This window comes from Frieseomelitta varia, unplaced genomic scaffold (assembly GCF_011392965.1).
Source record: "Frieseomelitta varia isolate USP_RPSP 00005682 unplaced genomic scaffold, Fvar_1.2 scaffold_912, whole genome shotgun sequence".
Taxonomy (NCBI): Eukaryota; Metazoa; Arthropoda; class Insecta; order Hymenoptera; family Apidae; genus Frieseomelitta; species Frieseomelitta varia.
Window position 1 is genome coordinate 142,389 of NW_025110715.1, and position 19,010 is coordinate 161,398.

Genomic DNA, 19,010 nt, shown 5'->3' on the forward strand with positions numbered 1-19,010 from the left:
TTATTTATCATGTATATATAAATTTATAACAGAGGCAACTGCTGAGGTAAGAATAACCGTATATATCGTAAAACGCTTCTACATCTGTTTTTTTTTTCCTTTTATAAAATTTCCTAATATAACAAGGCTGTAAATCACCCTTTAGACGTTTACTTAAAATACTTAATACCCTTCTGTTAGAAAATAGTACAACAGGCACGCTCATTCAACTGGTCTGAATATTGTGATATGCATAATACGTAGAAAATAAACAAGCACTGGAAAATTCACTTTACCAGTCCTAAGCAAATAGATCTGTTACTTGATAGTTTTGTCATGCCACACTCATCTATTGGCAAGCAATCATCCCATGTTCCCAAAACCAATCGCCCAATCAGTTCGACAAAAATGAGTTTGTCAAAGATGAGAATAGATGAGTAAGGCACAAATGCATGTAAATGTCGTAAAACACTTACACAACGATGTAAATAATTCTCAATGTGTGAACATTATATTTTCAACAAATAATGCTACTTCTCGGGTATAATGCCCTCCCAGGCATCTTCTCGCTGTTTGTTGGCTAATCTACGTTTTTCTAGAAACAAAAAAGGACACATCCCTTTTTCGTATTTTACGTCGTAAGAAACTTGCTGCGTAAATGACACTTACCTTTAGCCTCACGCAATATGTTCTTTTCATGTTCGCGTTCTTGTCTAGCAGTAGCTAATTTTACACCCAGAGCACCCGTAACCAATCGTCTCGCTAATGCCGCGCACGTTTCTGGACGACTTCTGTATGGCTGTAAAAATTCCGCGCTTCGTTTTGCCTTCGTTTTACTTAAGGCTGTGGCCTCACTTAGAGGTCGTGTTTTAACAAACGGATGGTCCGAAGCCAATACTTCGGCAGCTGAAACCGATTTAGCGAATGAGTGCTTGTTAGTCGTGATGTTAGTGTAAGTTTGACTCGTTTCTAATTACCAACAAGAGGACTACTGAAGACTCCGAGACAGTGAGTGTCATCTACCCACTTCAGTTCAAAGCCACCGTTCTTGAAAGGACTAAAAACAGCTGCCAAGTCACTGGTTTTAAATTCTGATGGGAAATTGTAAATTTCAACAACGTGAGCAAATTCGTCGCTAGATACTTCGATGTGTTTGGTGTATGGTTTATAATCGCTTTTCGGTTGTTCTATCATAACATCACCAACAGCCGATGTTAACTAAAATAAAAAATGACTTAATAAAACAATTTCATTCTTTTATGTTGATAAAAGATAAAATAACTTTGTGAATACTTGCCTCCTCGATAAGAGTTGGATCGAGACAATCACCATTGTCATCGAACAAACTGTCCCAGTCACATTCGTCCCTATTCATTTTTTTAACTGGCGGAGAAGGTGGCGGTGCAGGTTTACTTTTCTGCCGTATAACTTTTTTCACTTTCTTTTCTGGTGATGTTAGAGGAACTGGAATAACCTCCTTAACAGGTTCTGGTTCTTTCTGTACAGTATCTGATATAATCAGCACGTTTGACACCATATTGCGACGCATCATTTGCACGTTCTTTTGATTCGTTATTTCGTCCTTATTTGAGATCTCTGCGTGTTTTTTATTATTTGCATCTGAGTTAATCATGATAATATCGTCCTTATATTTATCAGATCTGTCTATTTCTTCATTAACATTAATCTCACTATATATACATGTTTCAACCGAGTCTAAGTTATTCTTAATTTCACTAGAATTACTAGAAATTTCTTGCTCTCCGAGAGTTTCTGTCTGAAATTCTGTATCAGTTATCTCACATTTATCTTCAGAAGCAGGAGCACTATTCGAATTATTTGGCACATCTTCATTTAAATTAAATAATTGCTCAATTGCTATTTCATTACTGGCTTCCATTGTAGGTTCTTCTGGAACAATCGAAGAAGTTGTTTCCTTTGGATCTTCTTGACAGACTTCGGTGTCACCATTGCTTTGATTATTATCGAAGTACGTATTTGATCTCGTTTTTTCACATTCCATACTTTGCTGTGCATCAGTTTCGCTGTCCATTTCTTTGACATTCGAACTTGATCTTGATTGTCCACAAAAAGCAGAGGGCAAGCTGTCCTTAACTATACGATTCACACGAGCAGATTCTGATTGAGGTTGAGGACTTCCTTCCGTTTCCAAACTTCTACGATGCCTTGGTATGTAAACTGCACGATCTGGCCTTCTTTGACGAGAAGTTCTTAATAAAAAAAAAAAAAATATATATATATATATAATTTATTCCTTGAATTATGAGAAACAGAAGAAAATATAGATTTTTGCAATTTCTTACTTTGTAGTAAATGAATCGGCAGATGTTTGTATCTGAACTTGGTCCACGCTTGTTTGAAGTTCATTTCTGACTCTCCTAGCAGCTGGTGGCCTATAGATCTCAACTGTTGGCGTTGATTTGACTAAAAATTCAAATGATAATTTCAATTAATTTTGTACAATGTTTCTTTTAATAAAAACTCATTATATTATTTCTTGATTACTTTGTCTTTGAACTCGTACGTGTTCTGGAGATGCGGAAGGCGATCGTTGTCCTTCAACACCCATCTCGAACAACGTATCAATACCTTTTGTTGTTGGTTTACACTGTTCACCATTCAATTTCGGATCCCTTAAATTGAGAAATAAGAAATTACAACGGATAATCACTTACAATTTCATTTTTAAATTGTACAATTCTCTGATACGTTTGAGTACTATGGCCACGCGACCTTGAGCCGGTCAGTTTCACTTTCGTTTATTGCTGCTACGTCGTAAGAATTTCATTCTTGTAGACGTATTTCGTAACGGTATTAGACTTGTTTGTGAATTTTGCATAAATATGATTCAATTTAGAACTCGTTCTACTTTCGAACGAACCAAGAATTAAAAATTAAATTTTAAACAGAAATGAATATTAATCATATTAGTTACGTTAAAGTGATGATAAAATAGGAATATTCTTTGACCTAAAACAATTAAATTTGATGATCTATTTCATCGATATTGTAACAATTAACAAATATTCTACATAAAAATTATTCTGTAAAGGTATAGTAACAATTTCTTCTTTAATTTGACACAAACACGTGTGTTTAGTCACAATTTTTACAGAAATCACTGAACTGTAATTGTTATCAGAGATTTTATCAATAGATTATCAATGGAAAAACGTAGTCTATTCACAGCGGAAAACAATGAAATCCTACACTTCGTGGTTTGATCATATCATATATCAGTAAAAGAATATAATAACGCTTTGCTAACTGACCACAGGACTATATTTAGTGACTTATTAGGAAATATATACTTGTTTATTTTACATGGACAGTTACAAAAGTCTATACAAATGATAAAAGCTTTTGGCGACTATGTGGTAATTTTATTACTGTCAAAAGAAAAAAATTGCAAATTCTTTTATTGATACCTATAAGATATTAATGCAATATTAAATCTATCTTTTCTTAAGAATTCCCGTGTAGTTCAGTTATTTATTATCTAAAAATGTAAGAAATTGTGATACATATGTTTAACTTCAATTATATTAATTTGTATGTGAATTGAAACCTGTATTTGAATCTGAATTTTGATCTGAGTATGGGTATGAAATTGAATGTAAATTTGAATTTAAGTTTGAACGTAAATTTGTATCTTAATTTACATAGAATCTGGATTTAAAACTGAATTTGCATGTGAATTTGAGTATAAAATTGAATATGAATCAAAACTTGAATCTGAATCTGAATTTGATTGTCACATTAAATGCTAAAAATCAGATGCTAAAAAGATTGTCGATGCTAACATTTTTGTCATGACATTTCTTTAAAGGAAGACTTGAATGAGGATTTTTGTGACAGATTGTACACACAAGAGGCTCTCTTCACGAAACCAGTTCCAAGGCGAGGATAGCAACAGCCATTTAATGAAACCATTTTATCATCATAGAACAGTTAAAACGACACAATAATAGGTCTTTTCGATACCTTATCACGTCACTCTTGTAACAGACGACGGTTCGTCTGGCAGAACTTTGGCCGATCGAGAATGTGTGCAGATCGGCAAAACGGTCCTGCACCAACTGGTGTATGATGTATCTCCGATAGTTGTTTACAGGTGGAAAGACGAGTACCCTGTAAAAGCGAAAAGAACGTGTTACGATCGTGGCTGAAAGTGAGACTGGATTGAGTATGGCCAACGGGTGAACGTAACCGCTTTGCCCCAGGCCACTTTGTTCGTATCCTGTCAAATGAACACATGCCGGCTAACTTTTACATAACGTTTCACTTTCTCCTTCGTTGGTTTCCTTAAAATCAGAGTCATCCTCGAGTCTGAATAATCGCACGTCATTCCACAGGCGTGAAATGAGACACTTGCATCAGAAACTCGTGAAATTATTTTTTTACGCATCACAGGGGATTTTAGTAAGAAATAATTTTTAAAAAATTTTTGTTCGAATTATACAAAAGTCAAATTGATTAGATTTATGTACTGTGATATTAAGATTAAGAAAATGGATGTTTAAAAAATAGAAACTGGTAATTAATTAATGCTGATTTTTGAATTAAAAAATATGCACCTGTAGTTTGTTTGGGAATACGTGGTGATGGTAACGATGAACGTGAAAAGATAATATTGAAGCGACTGCGATAGCCAAGTAGGCTAGCAGCGAGTACTGAGTTTTTTTACAATGTCAGCCTTATATACATAAGGGGAGGTAGGTCATTTTCGGTCGAAATGTGTTGTTGGTCAAAGGTCAGTTTCATAAAATAATTTTTGCAATTACCTAATAATTTCCAATTATTTGGGCCTAGCTGTAGAACCAAGGCCAGAGGAACGCGTCCTCTACAGCTTGCACAATTACCTATGTTTAAAATATCCAAATTCTTCTACCGAATACTATTTGATTTAGAATACTATTTCCTTAAAATTTTCCAAATTTGCAGTATTTCAAAGAGCAGTTATGTATATGTGGGGAATTCTAGGAAAGGGCCCGCAACTTCTTCTAGTACCCAACAATTGACGCCAAAAGTCTCCAGTGGAGTGTCAAATATTATAGCGAAAGCTAGGCCTGAGACCTGGAAATGTTTGTTTTGGCCATTCTAGAACTTAAAATATTAAGGGTATGATTGTGTTTGTGTACGTGAGTGTACGCGTGACGAATGTTTCGAGCAGAAAAGGATTTTAGTTAGAGAATAGCGAGTCGTGAGGGTGTACAGATTTAGAGTATCGAGACGTTTGAGAGTTCTAGTTTCTTTCCTGTTACTGTAATATTAAGGGCTTCTATTTCTGTCTATTCCATTTAATAAATATTCTAGTTATTCTTTTTATTATATTCTAATTATTCTTTTTATTTTACTTAAAATAAAATATTCTTTATTTCATTTCTACATATGACTCAACTGCTGACTTTCAAAGTATTTCTCAAGATCATACAAATAAAGAGCTCCTTAATAGTTATTTCTTATATATTATTTGTGAGAATAAGAATTGTGCAAGCAAAGTAAAATTTTTAAAACCGACTTTTAATCAACTTTCTGACTTGACTGTCGCACCAGTGTTACAACTTCGTTAACATTTCACATAATCAATTTCCATGAAGACCGGCTGTTACGTTCGACCGGTATAAAACAGTCGGATAAAAGAATTTATTATGTGCAACGTCGTAATCAGGTGTTTTTAGAAAGCATTGGGAACATTGAAACAGACGTAATCCAGAAAAGTAGAAAACAAAAAATGCACTCTCACGATTTAGGAGGGTGGTGATCTTGGTAGAGATAAATAAAGCAATCGAATTCAGAATGGATGCTGAGGAAAATAAGATAAAATTTTCAGCTCAACGTCGCTCCACGATAGTTATTAAATTACATGCCATCTGTTCGAGTGGAACGAACCGTGTAGCATGGTAATCGCAGTTCTCGATGTTTCTTTTTCCTTTGTAGTCAGATATGAAAGCCGAAAAGAAAAAGAAATCGACTCTAACAGGCCGAGCAAAACAATCGTTTCATCCGATCCGGTTGTTGAAATCGTTGTTTCAAGAGTAAAATCCGTTTAATTACGTTTCAAAGAACGACTAAATCGACGAGCCTTGAACTACAAAGGAGAAACAGAGTCGCGTGTGACCCGTAAGTGTTGCGTGGTTCATGTAATCACGCGTATACGTGAGCGACATAATGCTGAGCAACCGATTGCACTCTGTGGATTAACAATTATTTGTACGGAGGACATCCAAAATCGGTCAGCTGTTCCCCCTGTTCGTAGCTTCAATAATCGACGAGACTAAGTGGTAAATGATGTAAGTGTCAGTGAGGATTTTCTGGATAAACAGACATGCGGTATGGTAATTTTGGCACTGTATCGTCACTATCGAACTTCTGTTTACTATATTTATGCATTTAGGAAAACAATAGTAATAATGAAAAATATATAGACTGTTGGTACTTTCATTTTTTAAAAATTATTCTATTCTACCGAAGAAAATTATTATAGTGTTAATTACCATAAAAAACATGAAATTTACATTCTTTTTCCATTAAAAAAAACTATTTACCATTTGAATTCTGCAATTATCAAATATGACGGACAATCATTTTTTAAACAAAATAAAATCGTCATATCAGAGAATGTTTACGAAGTTTGTAAATTTTATTATTAAATTTTGATAGCTTTGGAAACATAATGTCAATGAGATATTTATGAAATATTATACGGCATCCTTATATATTTGCAGTTAATCTTGTATTTATTATTTTCATTATTTTCTTATCCTCTTCCTTATTACGTTTTATATTATTATTCGAGTTATTTTCTTCGTTATTTTCGTTGATAAAAATAATGCATTCCATTAAACTTCACGTTTCGTATAAATTTTATTTAACGAGGTACGCGCAAGTTCCGCCATCTATAAAGGGCTAGTTAACCAATATCCGCAACTTATAAACCCATTAACTTTTTATCAAAATATTGTAACTGAAATGCAAAAAACAATGGAATGTTAATTAAAAGCAAAAAAGAAAAGAAACGAAAAAAAAAAAGGGAAAAAAGAGATTGCCACTTACAAAACCCATTCTGATTTTCTTTGGGCATTAAGCCAATGAGTCACACTTTTTTTGTGTTTCTTAAAACAATGTGTAGTTTGCTAAAAATATAAATGTCTAAATAAAACACGCAAGTGTTTGAAATGTGCAGAGAAATTGTGTAGAAAGAAAAAGCGGATCAATGTAATGATTTGGAAATGCACGACCAGTTACAAGACAATTGACTGTGTTCCCATTTAATTTTTCATATTACGTAATTATACCAAGTTAATCGAATATTTGTAACTTTGTTTTTTACATTTTCATTTGTAACTTCGTAATTCGATAATTGAAGAGTCGAAATGGTAAATGATGCAAGTGTTAGACAAAGAATTTCAAATATGAACAAGAAATATTCGAAGTTACATTTATGATAGTCTTAAATGTAAACTCAAATAAATTATTCTAGGATTTACATTATTCAAATATAAAATTTTTCTATTAAAAAGATAATTTTTTTCAATATTTATATTACTCAAATTCTTCGACTAATACTGATACAGAGCGTCACTGTATACGAAACAATTAAGCATCTAACTCACAGTAGTGGCGATCGAAAAGCAGTTGCTTGAAAGATAAATGACATCAATCACCTTTAAACCGAGATATGTATAAATATTTCGTACGGAGGCCATAAAAGATACCAATAACACTTTTCAGCGGTTCTATGGTATCCTAATTTTTCAGATTCTAAGGTTAACTCTGATTATCTTTGAATTTCAATTGTATGTCAAGGATGCAAATAAATTTAACGCAATGCGTTTCTGCTATATAACGTTCGGCTAACAAATCGCTAACAAAAATTGCTATCAAGTTATCAAATCGACGTACATTATTTCATTTCCTTTACGTGATTGACAAACAGTCCAACTACATTCACGTTGCCGAGCTACATTCTTGAAAAGTTTAAAACTGATGATTTTTTGGAGAAAGCTTCATGACGCGATGTATCATAAACATTTGTAGAAATGGAAAGTGACAAATAATGTTGGAAGACACGTTGTAGAAACCGTAGTAGATCTAACCTTTAAAGGTGCGTTGTTGCACCAGGAAATGTGATCGTTTGGTTCTCCTACCTTTTCCGTTTCTTATCCCTTGAAAACAGAGTCACGTCGTGCTCCACGTCTTCGGCGAATAGGCTGTCTTGCAAGCTCATTTATCCGCGAAACTGTGTGCAGATTACGCGTACGAGGGAATTACTGACATTTGGAATCGAATTCATCGAAAATCAGTCAAATAAAATCACGTTCACCGTGCTGCCGGACAGCAGCAACGGTCTCTACCCAACGCACATTGACCATAAACTGTGAACTTCGGAACGCCTCACGCATGCGTCCGTTTGCTTCCCTCTATGTGATTACTGCGCATGCGTTCGTTTCCTTCCATCTACGCGACTATTGCGCATGCGTCCATTTGCTTCCATCTAAGCAAAATTACTAAGTTTTAAAAAATTAAAATTAAAATTAAGTTTAGCATCAAAGAATTGTTTTCGAATAAATTTTTCTTATGATTTATTATCAGCAAATGTTTTAATTCGTATTTTCTAGTTTATACTCGGACGCGCATGCGTCCGTTTATTTCCATCTATGTGACTACTATGCATGCGACTGAAAATTAATTTAAAACCAGTTTGGCACTAAAGAATTGTTTTCGAATAAATTTTTTTAATGATTTATTATCAGCAAATGTTTTAATTCGTATTCTTAGTTTATATACCTCTATTCTCAGGGTCGCGAAAATATTTGCTCAGGTAAAAGAGAAAAGTTTAAGCCCTGATCTACGCGACTACTGCGTATGCACGTTACTTCAAACCGCGTAGTTTCGTGCAAAATTTTCTCTGGAAGTATCGTCTCCTTTCCCGCGTTTCATTTGGGAAATTAACACAAGTTTTTCCATTCCAATTCATTAAGATTGTTTCGTGCACTGAATTGCAAGTGTTTATAATGAATTTTTTGACTGGGAAACATAAAACATGTGATTAATTGGAAAATCATTGGTTGTATGTAAGTCGTTATTGAGTAAGTACGTTATTCAAATTTTTTTCTTCTTTTAAAAACATTTTGCAAGATATATGTGTATATATATATATAATGTCATGGCATCAGTTTGATGATGTAGCGTCAGATCATTAGTCGCTATTTTATGTGCAATTCAATTAAAAAACGTTACGTCGACAGATTCATTAGTTAGATTAAGGTGTTTGAAAGGTACTTATACGTACATTATGGATGTTTATACACACGTTATGCAAATTTGAGGATGCAAAAATGTACAAAATACATAGATAACAGAAAAATATATAAAATATTCATAAATAAATATAAATTTGCCTGAATATCCGCAGTCTATTTATATGTTTCCTATACCTTTCAATGATATTTGAATTCTCGTTAACCGATCTAGTTGATACTGTACAAAACATATTTATTCAATAATTTATGGAAATACACACATAGTGTACAACATACAAGCTCTAGCATTCATAAAATGCTGCTACTTCGTAAAGTCGATTTCACTTCACTTATTCCTCCCCCTATATCCTCATCACTTCCTAGGGTATTTATATACAATCACACGATTTTTTCATTTTCCACTTTACAATGTTTGTCGAAAACAAGTTTATTTAACTACTAAGCGACAAGTGACCCCGGTCGTTTCGCTCAACGCATCGTTGTCCATGTCAAATTCCTCGAGAAAATATGTCGCATCTGATAAAATTCATTTGTACCCCGGCATTGAGCGAAAACCGGGGCTCGAATTAGAATGTGTACAGCGCATAAACATACAAAGTTAAAGGGGTCCAGATCTCCCATTGTCCGGACCCAGCTTCTTTTTTTCCCTATTTTCTTTTTTCCCCTTTTCCTAATACAAAGCTGCGTCTACACGCAATATTATCAGAATTCTGTCAAAAATATTCTATATACAATCAGGGTATATATAAAAAGAAATTCACGTCTTATGATTACGACAAGGGCGATCTTTTTGTCCCGTTGCTGTGCGCGAAAAAGCAACAAATTCTTATCCGTGGCGGGCACTGATTGCTCTTTTCGTATTACCGAACTAAAAGATATTATTCAAAGGGGGATCGATACGAGAACACACAAGGCGCGTCACGGTAATGTACAACTAAATATTTAGAATTACGTTCAGCGATACTGTCAGCGAACGAAAAAACTGTCTTCTCGTTGTTACAGTGTCGCTATGGTTTCTTGGTCTACTTATATTTATGCGTTACACAAGAATAGTAAATCATAACAAACGCGATAAAAAAAAAAAAAAAAAGAAAAAGAGGTGAGTTAATGTAACTCAGTTGAAAACAAATACACAAACGATCCTGAACTTTAACTAGAAAGAAATAAAATGATAATCGAATGTGCCGAATGATAATTACTATCCTTAAAATATGTTGTGCTGATTGCTATTGGAAATCTGACTAAAGCAATTCTTTCTATATGTATAAAAAGATATGGTCTAAAGCAAACTTTGCTCCGTCGCAAAAAACTATCTTTAAAATTGAATTTTTTTACCGTGTCCAAAAACACAGAGAAATAAGTACTATGACAGTCAATACAGATAGAACTAACAAACGTATAAAGTAGGTACAAGATTTTGTAAGATTTCCATCGCATATCGAACATAGAGATATTATTCTTAAATATCTATTCGTGGTCTATATTGTAGCCTTAAAGGTGGGTCCCGGAACCTCCATCTTGTTACATAAACAAATTTCAACGTGTGGTCCTTACCTAATAGTTCATCATTGCACAAAATATCAATCTGCAGAGAGAATTGTTAATTAGTAATTCTTAATAATCTAGTCTAAAATAATGTAAATTTCTTATAATATTTACTCACATCTCGATATTTCTCCATTCCATTTAACACTTTCTTGGCAATAAACTTTTTCAAGTGTGTAATAGTTGCTTGGGCAGAGCATCTGATAAATCTTCGTTTCAAAGTCTTTAAACTTGTGTTTACGCATTCCAGACATACATTAACCTGTGAAAATATCTACTTATTAGAATCGTGAGAAATTATTCCAAATACCAAGCAAATGATTTCTAGTTCTCTTTACCTGTTCATCAGTACGGTGATAGTCTGATTCCGCATGTGCATCGGCTGTTGCTTTTTCTTCTTCAATATCCCCAGCATTAGGTAAGACATCTTTTGGGCAAGGTAAACCTCTTGCTCTATAAAATTCCCTTTCCCTTTTAATTTCATCTAAAAGTTATGTCACAATTATATATCAAATATATGTCATATATATGTCAAATCACAATTATGCAATCAGTTATAGACAATTTTTTCTAGTTATTCGATCATTTTTATTAGTGGAGGAAACTAACTTTCTTGAAGATCAGGAACTAATTTATAGACAATATCTTGCATAGTTCTGTCAAAGCTTATGTATTGGAGGGGATGCGATTGATGTATGACGATTTGGCATGTTGGACAGGTATGCTTCTCTTCTAAATGCTTGACTAGACAACTTTTGCAAAATGTGTGTAAACATTCCGTAACAGTAGTGGCATCTATCAAATAACCCTTGCATATCTTGCACGTTATGTGGCTGTTCAGTGCTTTTAACTTGATTCTCCTCTCCATGGCACTGGTAATCACCATTTAATAAATATTACTACCTGCGACACCATACAAGTGCCATCAGATTGCAATGCCGTTAAATGGTTTCAAACTACTAGACTAAAATCACACATAATTCACGACATTATTATACGTCAAACACACATATGTACAATGGTATTCACAAGATAGTATAAAAATGATCAAAATTTAGTAATACATAAATTCCATAAAATTCGTTGTAGAAACACATGGCGTAACTCGTTTAAAATATGTTAGAAAATAAAATGAAGGTTAGTATGCAACAATCTGCAAGAGAATATAAATTTCGTGCTCTGCAGGGTTATAAACGTGGGTTATCTGATTCTAACCTGAATGTCGAGTGTTAGCACACAACGGCAACTTTTATTTCTGTTATTCGTTCGGAAGTTCCGTTCGTATGGTCCGTACCATCCTCGGCATCTTTCGTCGTTGAATCGAAGCTAAATCTAGGGATACAAAATTAAATATTACGACTAAAAATCTGGTGAAAACAACTTAGTGTAAATGTGGGTGATGACAACAAAACGAACCGATCTCAGCGCCATCACTTATCTCATGGTTTAACTTTTCTCTGGACACGCGGTTCTGTTTAATGGTGGGGGAAAGGTTCTGTTTCCCAATGTCCTCGATATGCTCGCGATCAATCATAAACTAATTTGTTTATTCGTTTAACCGTGTAGATGAGTACACATCTATTTTACGTGCCCGTAACTCGATCGATTTTAACCCACATTAATTAAGCTGGACGAATTATACCAGAAAATTGTAAACTTTGACGAAAGTTGAGCAGAGATCCGATTAGTTAATTTTATTAATAGAAATGATTTCGAAATTTATAAATATATAACATTTTAACACTTATGTAATTTATATAGCATGTTCTTCTATAATTTATATAATATTCAAACTTTGAACTGTGATACTTTTGCATGGGGTGAGAATCATATGGATGTAAGTCAAAATTTGAGGAACATGTTCAAGTTTTTAAAAGTATTATTGATGGTTAATTAAATAATAAGCAGTTTCATATAATAATTATTAATGCTTTTATTAATAATTTCATAATTATCATGTAATAGCAATAAGAAAAAGCATTAGGCTGACTTACAGCATTATGATTTTTAGCCCACTGATTAGAACAAAATAATTCTTGCAATTTCTTTTAAAAACAATAATTCAGCACTTTCAAATTCAACACCCTCGATTTAAAATAATAATTTTTATGTCTCGAAAATTCGTTTGATATTTCTCCATCCTTCTTAGAATCCTGATTTCATACGTTTAAAACAAATAAGATCCATGAAAATCGCACAAGTCATGCGAAAACATCTGGAAATAATAAACGTCGAATGATGTGGGTACAGTTTCCAGTAGTTTATTCGAGACGAAATTTACGTTACAATAATAATCCGATATTTACGCAGACTATACATACATAATCTACATCTACCTTAGTAAATGCTGATTCACTGGCTACCTTTAGGTGCTGGGTAACGAAACAAGAACGAAAAAGAAAATCGAGAAAACTTTTAAATAAACAGACTGATGCTATGTACAGAGAATTTTTCATCGCTTTTACATATGGTTTTTGTTGATCAACTGATAAATCCTTTTTATTTATTTTACACGTATCTCGCCTCATTTGTTCTGCAATTATACAAAAAGAAAATGTGTTAACGATATACTAGAATACAATCCTAAGTAACAATATACAGAGAAATAAATTATCTACTACTAAGCACCTTTCGCATGCACCATTTATACATCTTATGCATTTTACGTTCACGTAGACGATGCAACGAATTCTTTTTCCACCTCTTTTTTTTATATTTATCGCTAGACTGCGGATTTTTATATATTTATTAGGAGATTTTAGGATGCAAAAGTGCATAAAATGCAAAAAGTGTAACATGAAATGTATAACACAATGAAAATAGAATACTTATTACAGTATTTAGCATTGGAAATAATTTTCTGCTCAGGCTACATTTCTTTGATTATGTTCACAAAAATTGTATAAAGACCTGCAGTCTATTTATCATATATGTAGAGTTATCTTTCATCGCATTAACAAGAAAATATACATTATTCATTGAATAGTATGACTCTTTCGTATTCGTCTTTTCTCGACGACGACGCTGTGAATATATTTAACGTCAAAAATTCGTTGTTTTATTAAAAAACTGTATTCATTTATAATCTACAATCTTTTTACAAAAATTAGAAGATCCGCGCTTGTTACTTATTAACGTCCACAATTCACGTAGAAACGCTGGCATAATACATATACATATATATCATTATTCTTTAATAACTGAGCTATGTTACAGAGAAACGTACAGGTTTATTAATTGACTAGTTATAAACACTTTTCGAGATGATCCTCTGTGATTTAGGAATCTCTTCCGTGCAAACCTGATGTGCACCATATATATATTATACATATATACGTGTTTCTTTTCTTCTCTTCATATTAACGAATACAAGAAGCCCTGGTGGAACTTTTCTTCGGTCTCTTCTCTATCGTTTCTTTTTTCCAAGGCACTTATCAATGGCACGGTAATATAAGATGTACAAAATTGAACGTGAACATTTTGTAGTAAATTTCATTTTTTTTATTATATTTTATTTTTGTTGTTTTGGCTGCAAACCTGGTTCAGGTGTACAGTAAAGTCTTCGAAATACGAGTGTGTTACAATCGAGACCTGAGAAATGTGGAACAAATGCGTGTTCCATAATAGTAATCGATTTCCCAGGACACAAAGATAAGAGGAAAATAAATACAATATTTTTCGTAAGAAAATCAGTCTCTCCTCGAAGGCCAGAGTGTTCTTTCTCGATCGATATTTTCTTCTTTTTTCTTCTTCTTTCTTAATTCTACAGAATACGCACTAAACAATTCAATACTGATTTATATTATTTGGCGTGTTCGTTAGGTCAGTCGATCGATTTCCGTTTTTGCGTTCTTCGGCTGCAAAACAGTCTTTTCTTCCTCGTGATTTTCGTTCGTTTTGTTCTTCATTTCGTTTCCGCTTCTTCTTTCTCGTGCTTCATTCTTTCTCGATCTCTGTTTTCTTCCTTCTTCAGCTTTAAGAGAGTTTTACAAATTTTTCGGCGAAAACCGATCGTTCGTCAGGTTTATTCACAGTAAATAGGGGAATTTTTCTTCACCTTCGTCATCGTCAGCCTCGCTGGACTCTTGACTGGACGGTGGTGTGTCTAGTTGCGGCAGCCCAAGGTCCAAGTATTCCTGAAATGATATGTCAATGTATTTCTTTTTCTTTTCGATTTCCAGAAAGAATATTTATTTATGATAAGTACTCTTTGGTAAGGATTTCTAAAGGAAAATATTGCAAAAAAAGTTTAGTTGGTGAGACAAGAAATGAAATAAGCTTCGATTCTTTGGAACGTTGTTTAATGTTTAATATTTAATATTTATTTATGATAAGTATCTTTTGCTGCAAAATTCTTGTTTGATTTTAAAAGCAAAGTAGTTGCAAAAAATATCTAGAGAAAGTATTGGCACTTAAAAATTAAGTTGCGATAAAATTAATTACTGTGTAGAGATACGTGGAATCGCATAACTTCTGAGAGTTTTAAGTAAAATATTGAGCTTCATAAAGAAGAGGAGGATATTAGATTTGTATATATAACATTACTTACCTCGTTTGCAGTTATCGTCAATATCCTATCGAGATCCTCGACCAGTTCACCAAACATTGGTCGTTCGTTAGGTTGGTAACTCCAGCAATCTCTCATCAACATGTATCTGTTGTATAGTTAATAATTATAGTTAATAACAGTTAATAATTTTTTGTTGTTGTAGCAGGCAGTATTTTGTTGGTAGTATTACTATTAATGTAATAGTGTAGTATGTGTAATGTAGTTCTGAAAAGTTGTGCTTACATTTCGATGGAACAACATGGTGGTTTCTCCATTCGATGGCCAGTTCTTAGTAACTGGAACAATTTTTCTACAGATGGTACGGATGGATATGGGGTACCACCCAGTGTCATGATCTCCCACAACAGAATCCCGTACGACCATCTGTAACATTAACAACAAGCAACTTTGGTTACACTTTAGACAAATGTAAATAATTGTAGAAATTTCCTACAAGAAATTTCCTAATGATTAAATAATATCAGACATTCAAATGCGAATAACTGTAACTCCATATTTTGAAGATGATAAATTAGGTATTCGAATATTTTTTTAAACATCTCAATAATTAAACAATGTCGAACACTTGTGTGTTCGAATGGTAATATAAATACAATTCTAGTTTCTTGTATTTAAATTCTTTCAAATAATTTCAATATGTTTCACAACAACAAATTTCCTATTAATTAAATAATATCGAGTACTCACACGTCGGACTGAGTGGTATAAACTCGATGGAATAGGGCTTCAGGTGCCATCCACTTGACCGGAAGTCTACCGTCCGTGGTTTTCCTGTAGTAATCGTGACAGTGTATATCTCTGGCCAGACCAAAGTCAGCGATCTTCAATACGTATTCGTCGCTGACTAATACATTCCTAGCAGCTAGATCCCTGTGGATACACCTTCTGCTCGCTAAATATTCCATCCCTCTAGCTACTTGATAGGCAAACGATACTAGATCCTTTTGAGTGAGAGTCTTCTTCTCCTTTGGTTCTTGGCCAATGGTTGGTTCGTATCCAGAGGAAGGTCTATGGTCTCGTAGGAAATCGCGGAGATTACCATGTGGAGCGAACTCTACGACTACGTACAATGGTCCTCCTTGTGTACAAGCTCCTAGTAGATTGATTATATTCACATGTTTGCCGATCATCTTCATCATCTCCATTTCAGACACTAGATCCATCATTTCTGCGTCGGTATGACCCTCTGTGGAAGAATTCGTGATTAGGTTAAGTCTGTGGATTTTTACAGATTTTTATATTACGTAACATAACTACAGAACATAATTAAAGAAATTCGTTTCATTTACTATATTTAAATACATTATATTATATTGTATATTATAACAAATATATTTTATATTTTATATAACTTTTTGTCTATTATATGCATGAAAATTCATAATTTAATGATTGAATTAACTGGAGAATTATTTTATTCTAATGAAAGAATAAATTTATTAAATATTAAATATCAAAAATTAAATATTTATTAAATATTAAATACAAAGTACTGAATACATTCAGAAGAAACTTCAAACTATTAAAGTCACAATGTGAAGAAAGATTAAAAATCTTGCAAAGGAACTTTAAATTTTCAAAATCATAGTGTAAAGATAAATGAAAAATTTTACAAAGTAATTAATAGAACTACCAAAACCAGAGTATGATTTAAATAAATAATTAAAATTATAAAAATAATTGAAATTATTAAAACATGATGTGAAGAAGAATTTCACAAAGTACAAAAGACCCTACACAATGTCAAGAAAAGTGACAAACTTCATAAAATTTATTAAGGAATTTTCAAGCTGCTAATATGAAGATAAAGAAGAACCAAGAAACTAAAGAAGAACAATAAAACACTAAAGAAACTTCATTTAAATGGCAATATACCTTTCAACATCTTCACAGCTACGACACAAGGGATTCCAGGTTTCCCAGTATTCGTTTGCGCTCTGATAACTTTTCCAAACGCACCTTCGCCCAAGGTGTTGCCCAAGATCAAATGTTCCCTCGGCAATTCCCAAGCACTGTCCACCGGAAGCTCATACTCTGAGATGCTTCCCCCGTTACTATCCTCCGCAGCAACGGTCGACTTTTGCTTCTCGATCTTCACTACAGGCATCAGTAATGGTTCTTGGACGTTTTGCGCGTTCACCAAATTCTGCTTCTCCACGATCACTTTTTTCGTCCATTGAGTTACGACTGCGGCGCGTGCCGTTTCTATGGCCAGCAGTTTCTTCATTTTTTCACGTTTCAGACGATGGAAAATGTATATAACCACCACCACGCCTACGGCGAAGAATATGAAGAGGACCGCAGCGAGAACGTTCACGAGAATCTGTGGTTTCGCAGTCAGTGGTATTCCGGGATCCAGAGCTTTTTCATTGAGAAGGGACAAGATTGTTAGATTAGTATATTTATTGTTAAAATATTTTATGTAGACGTTGTTAAGTTGTTTTTATTACTATTATTTTTGGAAGGAAGGCAATCACTTTCAGAAAGTTAATTAAATTATATAGAAATCTGTACTATATTTGGAAATGTTAGAGAGATATTTTTTAAATTTTACATAAGTTTCATAATTTCTATTATTATTTCTGTGTGTGTCTGAGTTCTAATAGTTTTATAAGTAAGTAGTTAAAAGTAATAGTTTTTCTAGTAAATATAGAATGCTAATTAAACTGTTAATTCAAGAAAGTTTATTATATTATTGTTATAAGATAACAATTATTATTTTCTTCTGAAAATGATACCTAACTAGAGATTCTTGTGCTTTTGATAAATGCATAAATATTCGTGGTCCAATTGTTTCAACAATTTTTATCACTATATTGTTTTTTGTAATTGTTTCGTAAATTATTTTTATTACTGTTTTATTGTGCAATTTTAATTTTACAAACAATTTTAGATACTTACATTCTACTACTCGAAGATAGGCACTGCTAAACGTTTCGCCCAGTGCATTTTGCGCGATACAGCTGTACCAACCTTCGTCCTTCTCTGTCACGTTGTACAGCTTCAGTACTTCCGGATTTTCGGCGCCTTCCGCCTGTTAAAAATATTAAATTTTCGAAATGTTATTCAGGAAAATGAATGATTACATATTGGTTGTTGTTGAGCAGAGATAGTTTAAGAAGGGTATAATTCGGTAGGTGGTTATTTGCAAGATCTTCGATTTTATTTTACTTAGTGGTAGAATGCTGATGTGTAACTTTGATTTAATGCTGACATATAGCTTGGAAGATATTTAAAGAATTATGAAATATTATGCTTTAAAGCTAAATGAAAAATGTGCAATTTAAATTTTGGCCATTTGACATTTTGAAATATAGAGAGATAAAATTCCATTTTATAAATGGAATTTTTCTGATGAAAATAACATTCTATTATATAATTGTAAATTATACAAGAATCAGAAGGATAATACATTTACTATATTTTCGTGCAAGTATAAGTATAAATTTCTTTGAAGATTACACTCCGTTAATTTTTTCATACTCTTGAATAAATATTCGAGAAAATATTTTTAAAAATGCTTAAAAAATTACTCGTTTTTCATAATTGCAAAAGATTATGATGTCAATCTCGATATATTCAAGAAATTATACTTTTTAAAAATAGCAAGTTAAACTCATAATTAAATT

At 33.1% G+C, this 19,010-nt stretch overlaps 3 protein-coding genes and 1 long non-coding RNA gene across 13 annotated transcripts in view; all 4 read right to left on the reverse strand.

The window, feature by feature from the left end:
• Window positions 1-98: 98 nt before the first annotated feature.
• On the reverse strand, window positions 99-8,390 carry LOC122537481 (coiled-coil domain-containing protein R3HCC1L). 3 transcript variants are annotated; one of them, XM_043670667.1, is made up of 8 exons: window positions 8,151-8,390; window positions 3,985-4,131; window positions 2,506-2,633; window positions 2,304-2,424; window positions 1,277-2,210; window positions 957-1,197; window positions 649-885; window positions 99-598 (listed from the first exon to the last, which is right to left on the reverse strand). In XM_043670667.1, the coding sequence occupies exons 1-8, from the start codon at window positions 8,228-8,230 to the stop codon at window positions 510-512; spliced, it is 1,977 nt and encodes a 658-aa protein (XP_043526602.1). In that variant the 5' UTR covers window positions 8,231-8,390; the 3' UTR covers window positions 99-509. The 3 variants fall into 3 exon arrangements, with proteins under 3 accessions (XP_043526602.1, XP_043526603.1, XP_043526604.1); XM_043670668.1 differs by having other exon boundaries at window positions 99-574; window positions 8,151-8,387; XM_043670669.1 differs by having other exon boundaries at window positions 8,100-8,206.
• LOC122537486 lies at window positions 6,862-8,093 on the reverse strand. Its single transcript, XR_006308631.1, has 2 exons — window positions 7,057-8,093; window positions 6,862-6,967 (listed from the first exon to the last, which is right to left on the reverse strand). It is a non-coding gene; the product is annotated as an uncharacterized LOC122537486 (long non-coding RNA).
• Window positions 8,391-9,474: 1,084 nt separating the features above from the next.
• On the reverse strand, window positions 9,475-12,252 carry LOC122537483 (polycomb group RING finger protein 3). Of its 4 annotated transcripts, none has more exons than XM_043670674.1 (5): window positions 12,027-12,252; window positions 11,421-11,683; window positions 11,150-11,295; window positions 10,930-11,073; window positions 9,475-10,851 (listed from the first exon to the last, which is right to left on the reverse strand). In XM_043670674.1, the coding sequence occupies exons 2-5, from the start codon at window positions 11,677-11,679 to the stop codon at window positions 10,726-10,728; spliced, it is 675 nt and encodes a 224-aa protein (XP_043526609.1). In that variant the 5' UTR covers window positions 11,680-11,683; window positions 12,027-12,252; the 3' UTR covers window positions 9,475-10,725. The 4 variants fall into 4 exon arrangements, with proteins under 4 accessions (XP_043526609.1, XP_043526608.1, XP_043526607.1 ...); XM_043670673.1 differs by having other exon boundaries at window positions 11,421-11,714; XM_043670672.1 differs by having other exon boundaries at window positions 11,421-11,767.
• A 795-nt stretch (window positions 12,253-13,047) lies between these two features.
• LOC122537499 (fibroblast growth factor receptor homolog 1-like) overlaps window positions 13,048-19,010 on the reverse strand; it is a 100,309-nt gene continuing 94,346 nt past the window's right edge. For all 5 annotated transcript variants that reach the window (XM_043670701.1, XM_043670702.1, XM_043670700.1 and 2 more), the window contains 6 exons: window positions 18,283-18,415; window positions 17,257-17,742; window positions 16,069-16,567; window positions 15,604-15,744; window positions 15,361-15,466; window positions 13,048-14,947 (listed from right to left, as the gene is read on the reverse strand). In XM_043670701.1, the coding sequence (XP_043526636.1) occupies window positions 14,840-14,947; window positions 15,361-15,466; window positions 15,604-15,744; window positions 16,069-16,567; window positions 17,257-17,742; window positions 18,283-18,415 (1,473 nt within the window). In that variant the 3' untranslated portion in view covers window positions 13,048-14,839. The remainder of the gene's footprint in view (window positions 14,948-15,360; window positions 15,467-15,603; window positions 15,745-16,068; window positions 16,568-17,256; window positions 17,743-18,282; window positions 18,416-19,010) is intronic.

What these genes read in the sequence shown, in the direction of transcription:
- LOC122537481 (XM_043670667.1), bottom strand. Translation starts at nt 8,230, where the DNA reads ATGAGCTTGCAAGACAGCCTATTCGCCGAAGACGTGGAGCACGACGTG. An exon ending in GCCGATTCATTTACTACAAA is followed by an intron (nt 2,211 to 2,303) that starts GTAAGAAATTGC and finishes TTTTTTATTAAG; the next exon opens with AACTTCTCGTCAAAGAAGGC. An exon ending in CATATTGCGTGAGGCTAAAG is followed by an intron (nt 599 to 648) that starts GTAAGTGTCATT and finishes AATACGAAAAAG; the next exon opens with GGATGTGTCCTTTTTTGTTT.
- LOC122537483 (XM_043670673.1), bottom strand. Translation starts at nt 11,697, where the DNA reads ATGGTGATTACCAGTGCCATGGAGAGGAGAATCAAGTTAAAAGCACTG. An exon ending in AGTTCCTGATCTTCAAGAAA is followed by an intron (nt 11,296 to 11,420) that starts GTTAGTTTCCTC and finishes CATAACTTTTAG; the next exon opens with ATGAAATTAAAAGGGAAAGG. An exon ending in ATCACCGTACTGATGAACAG is followed by an intron (nt 11,074 to 11,149) that starts GTAAAGAGAACT and finishes ATATTTTCACAG; the next exon opens with GTTAATGTATGTCTGGAATG.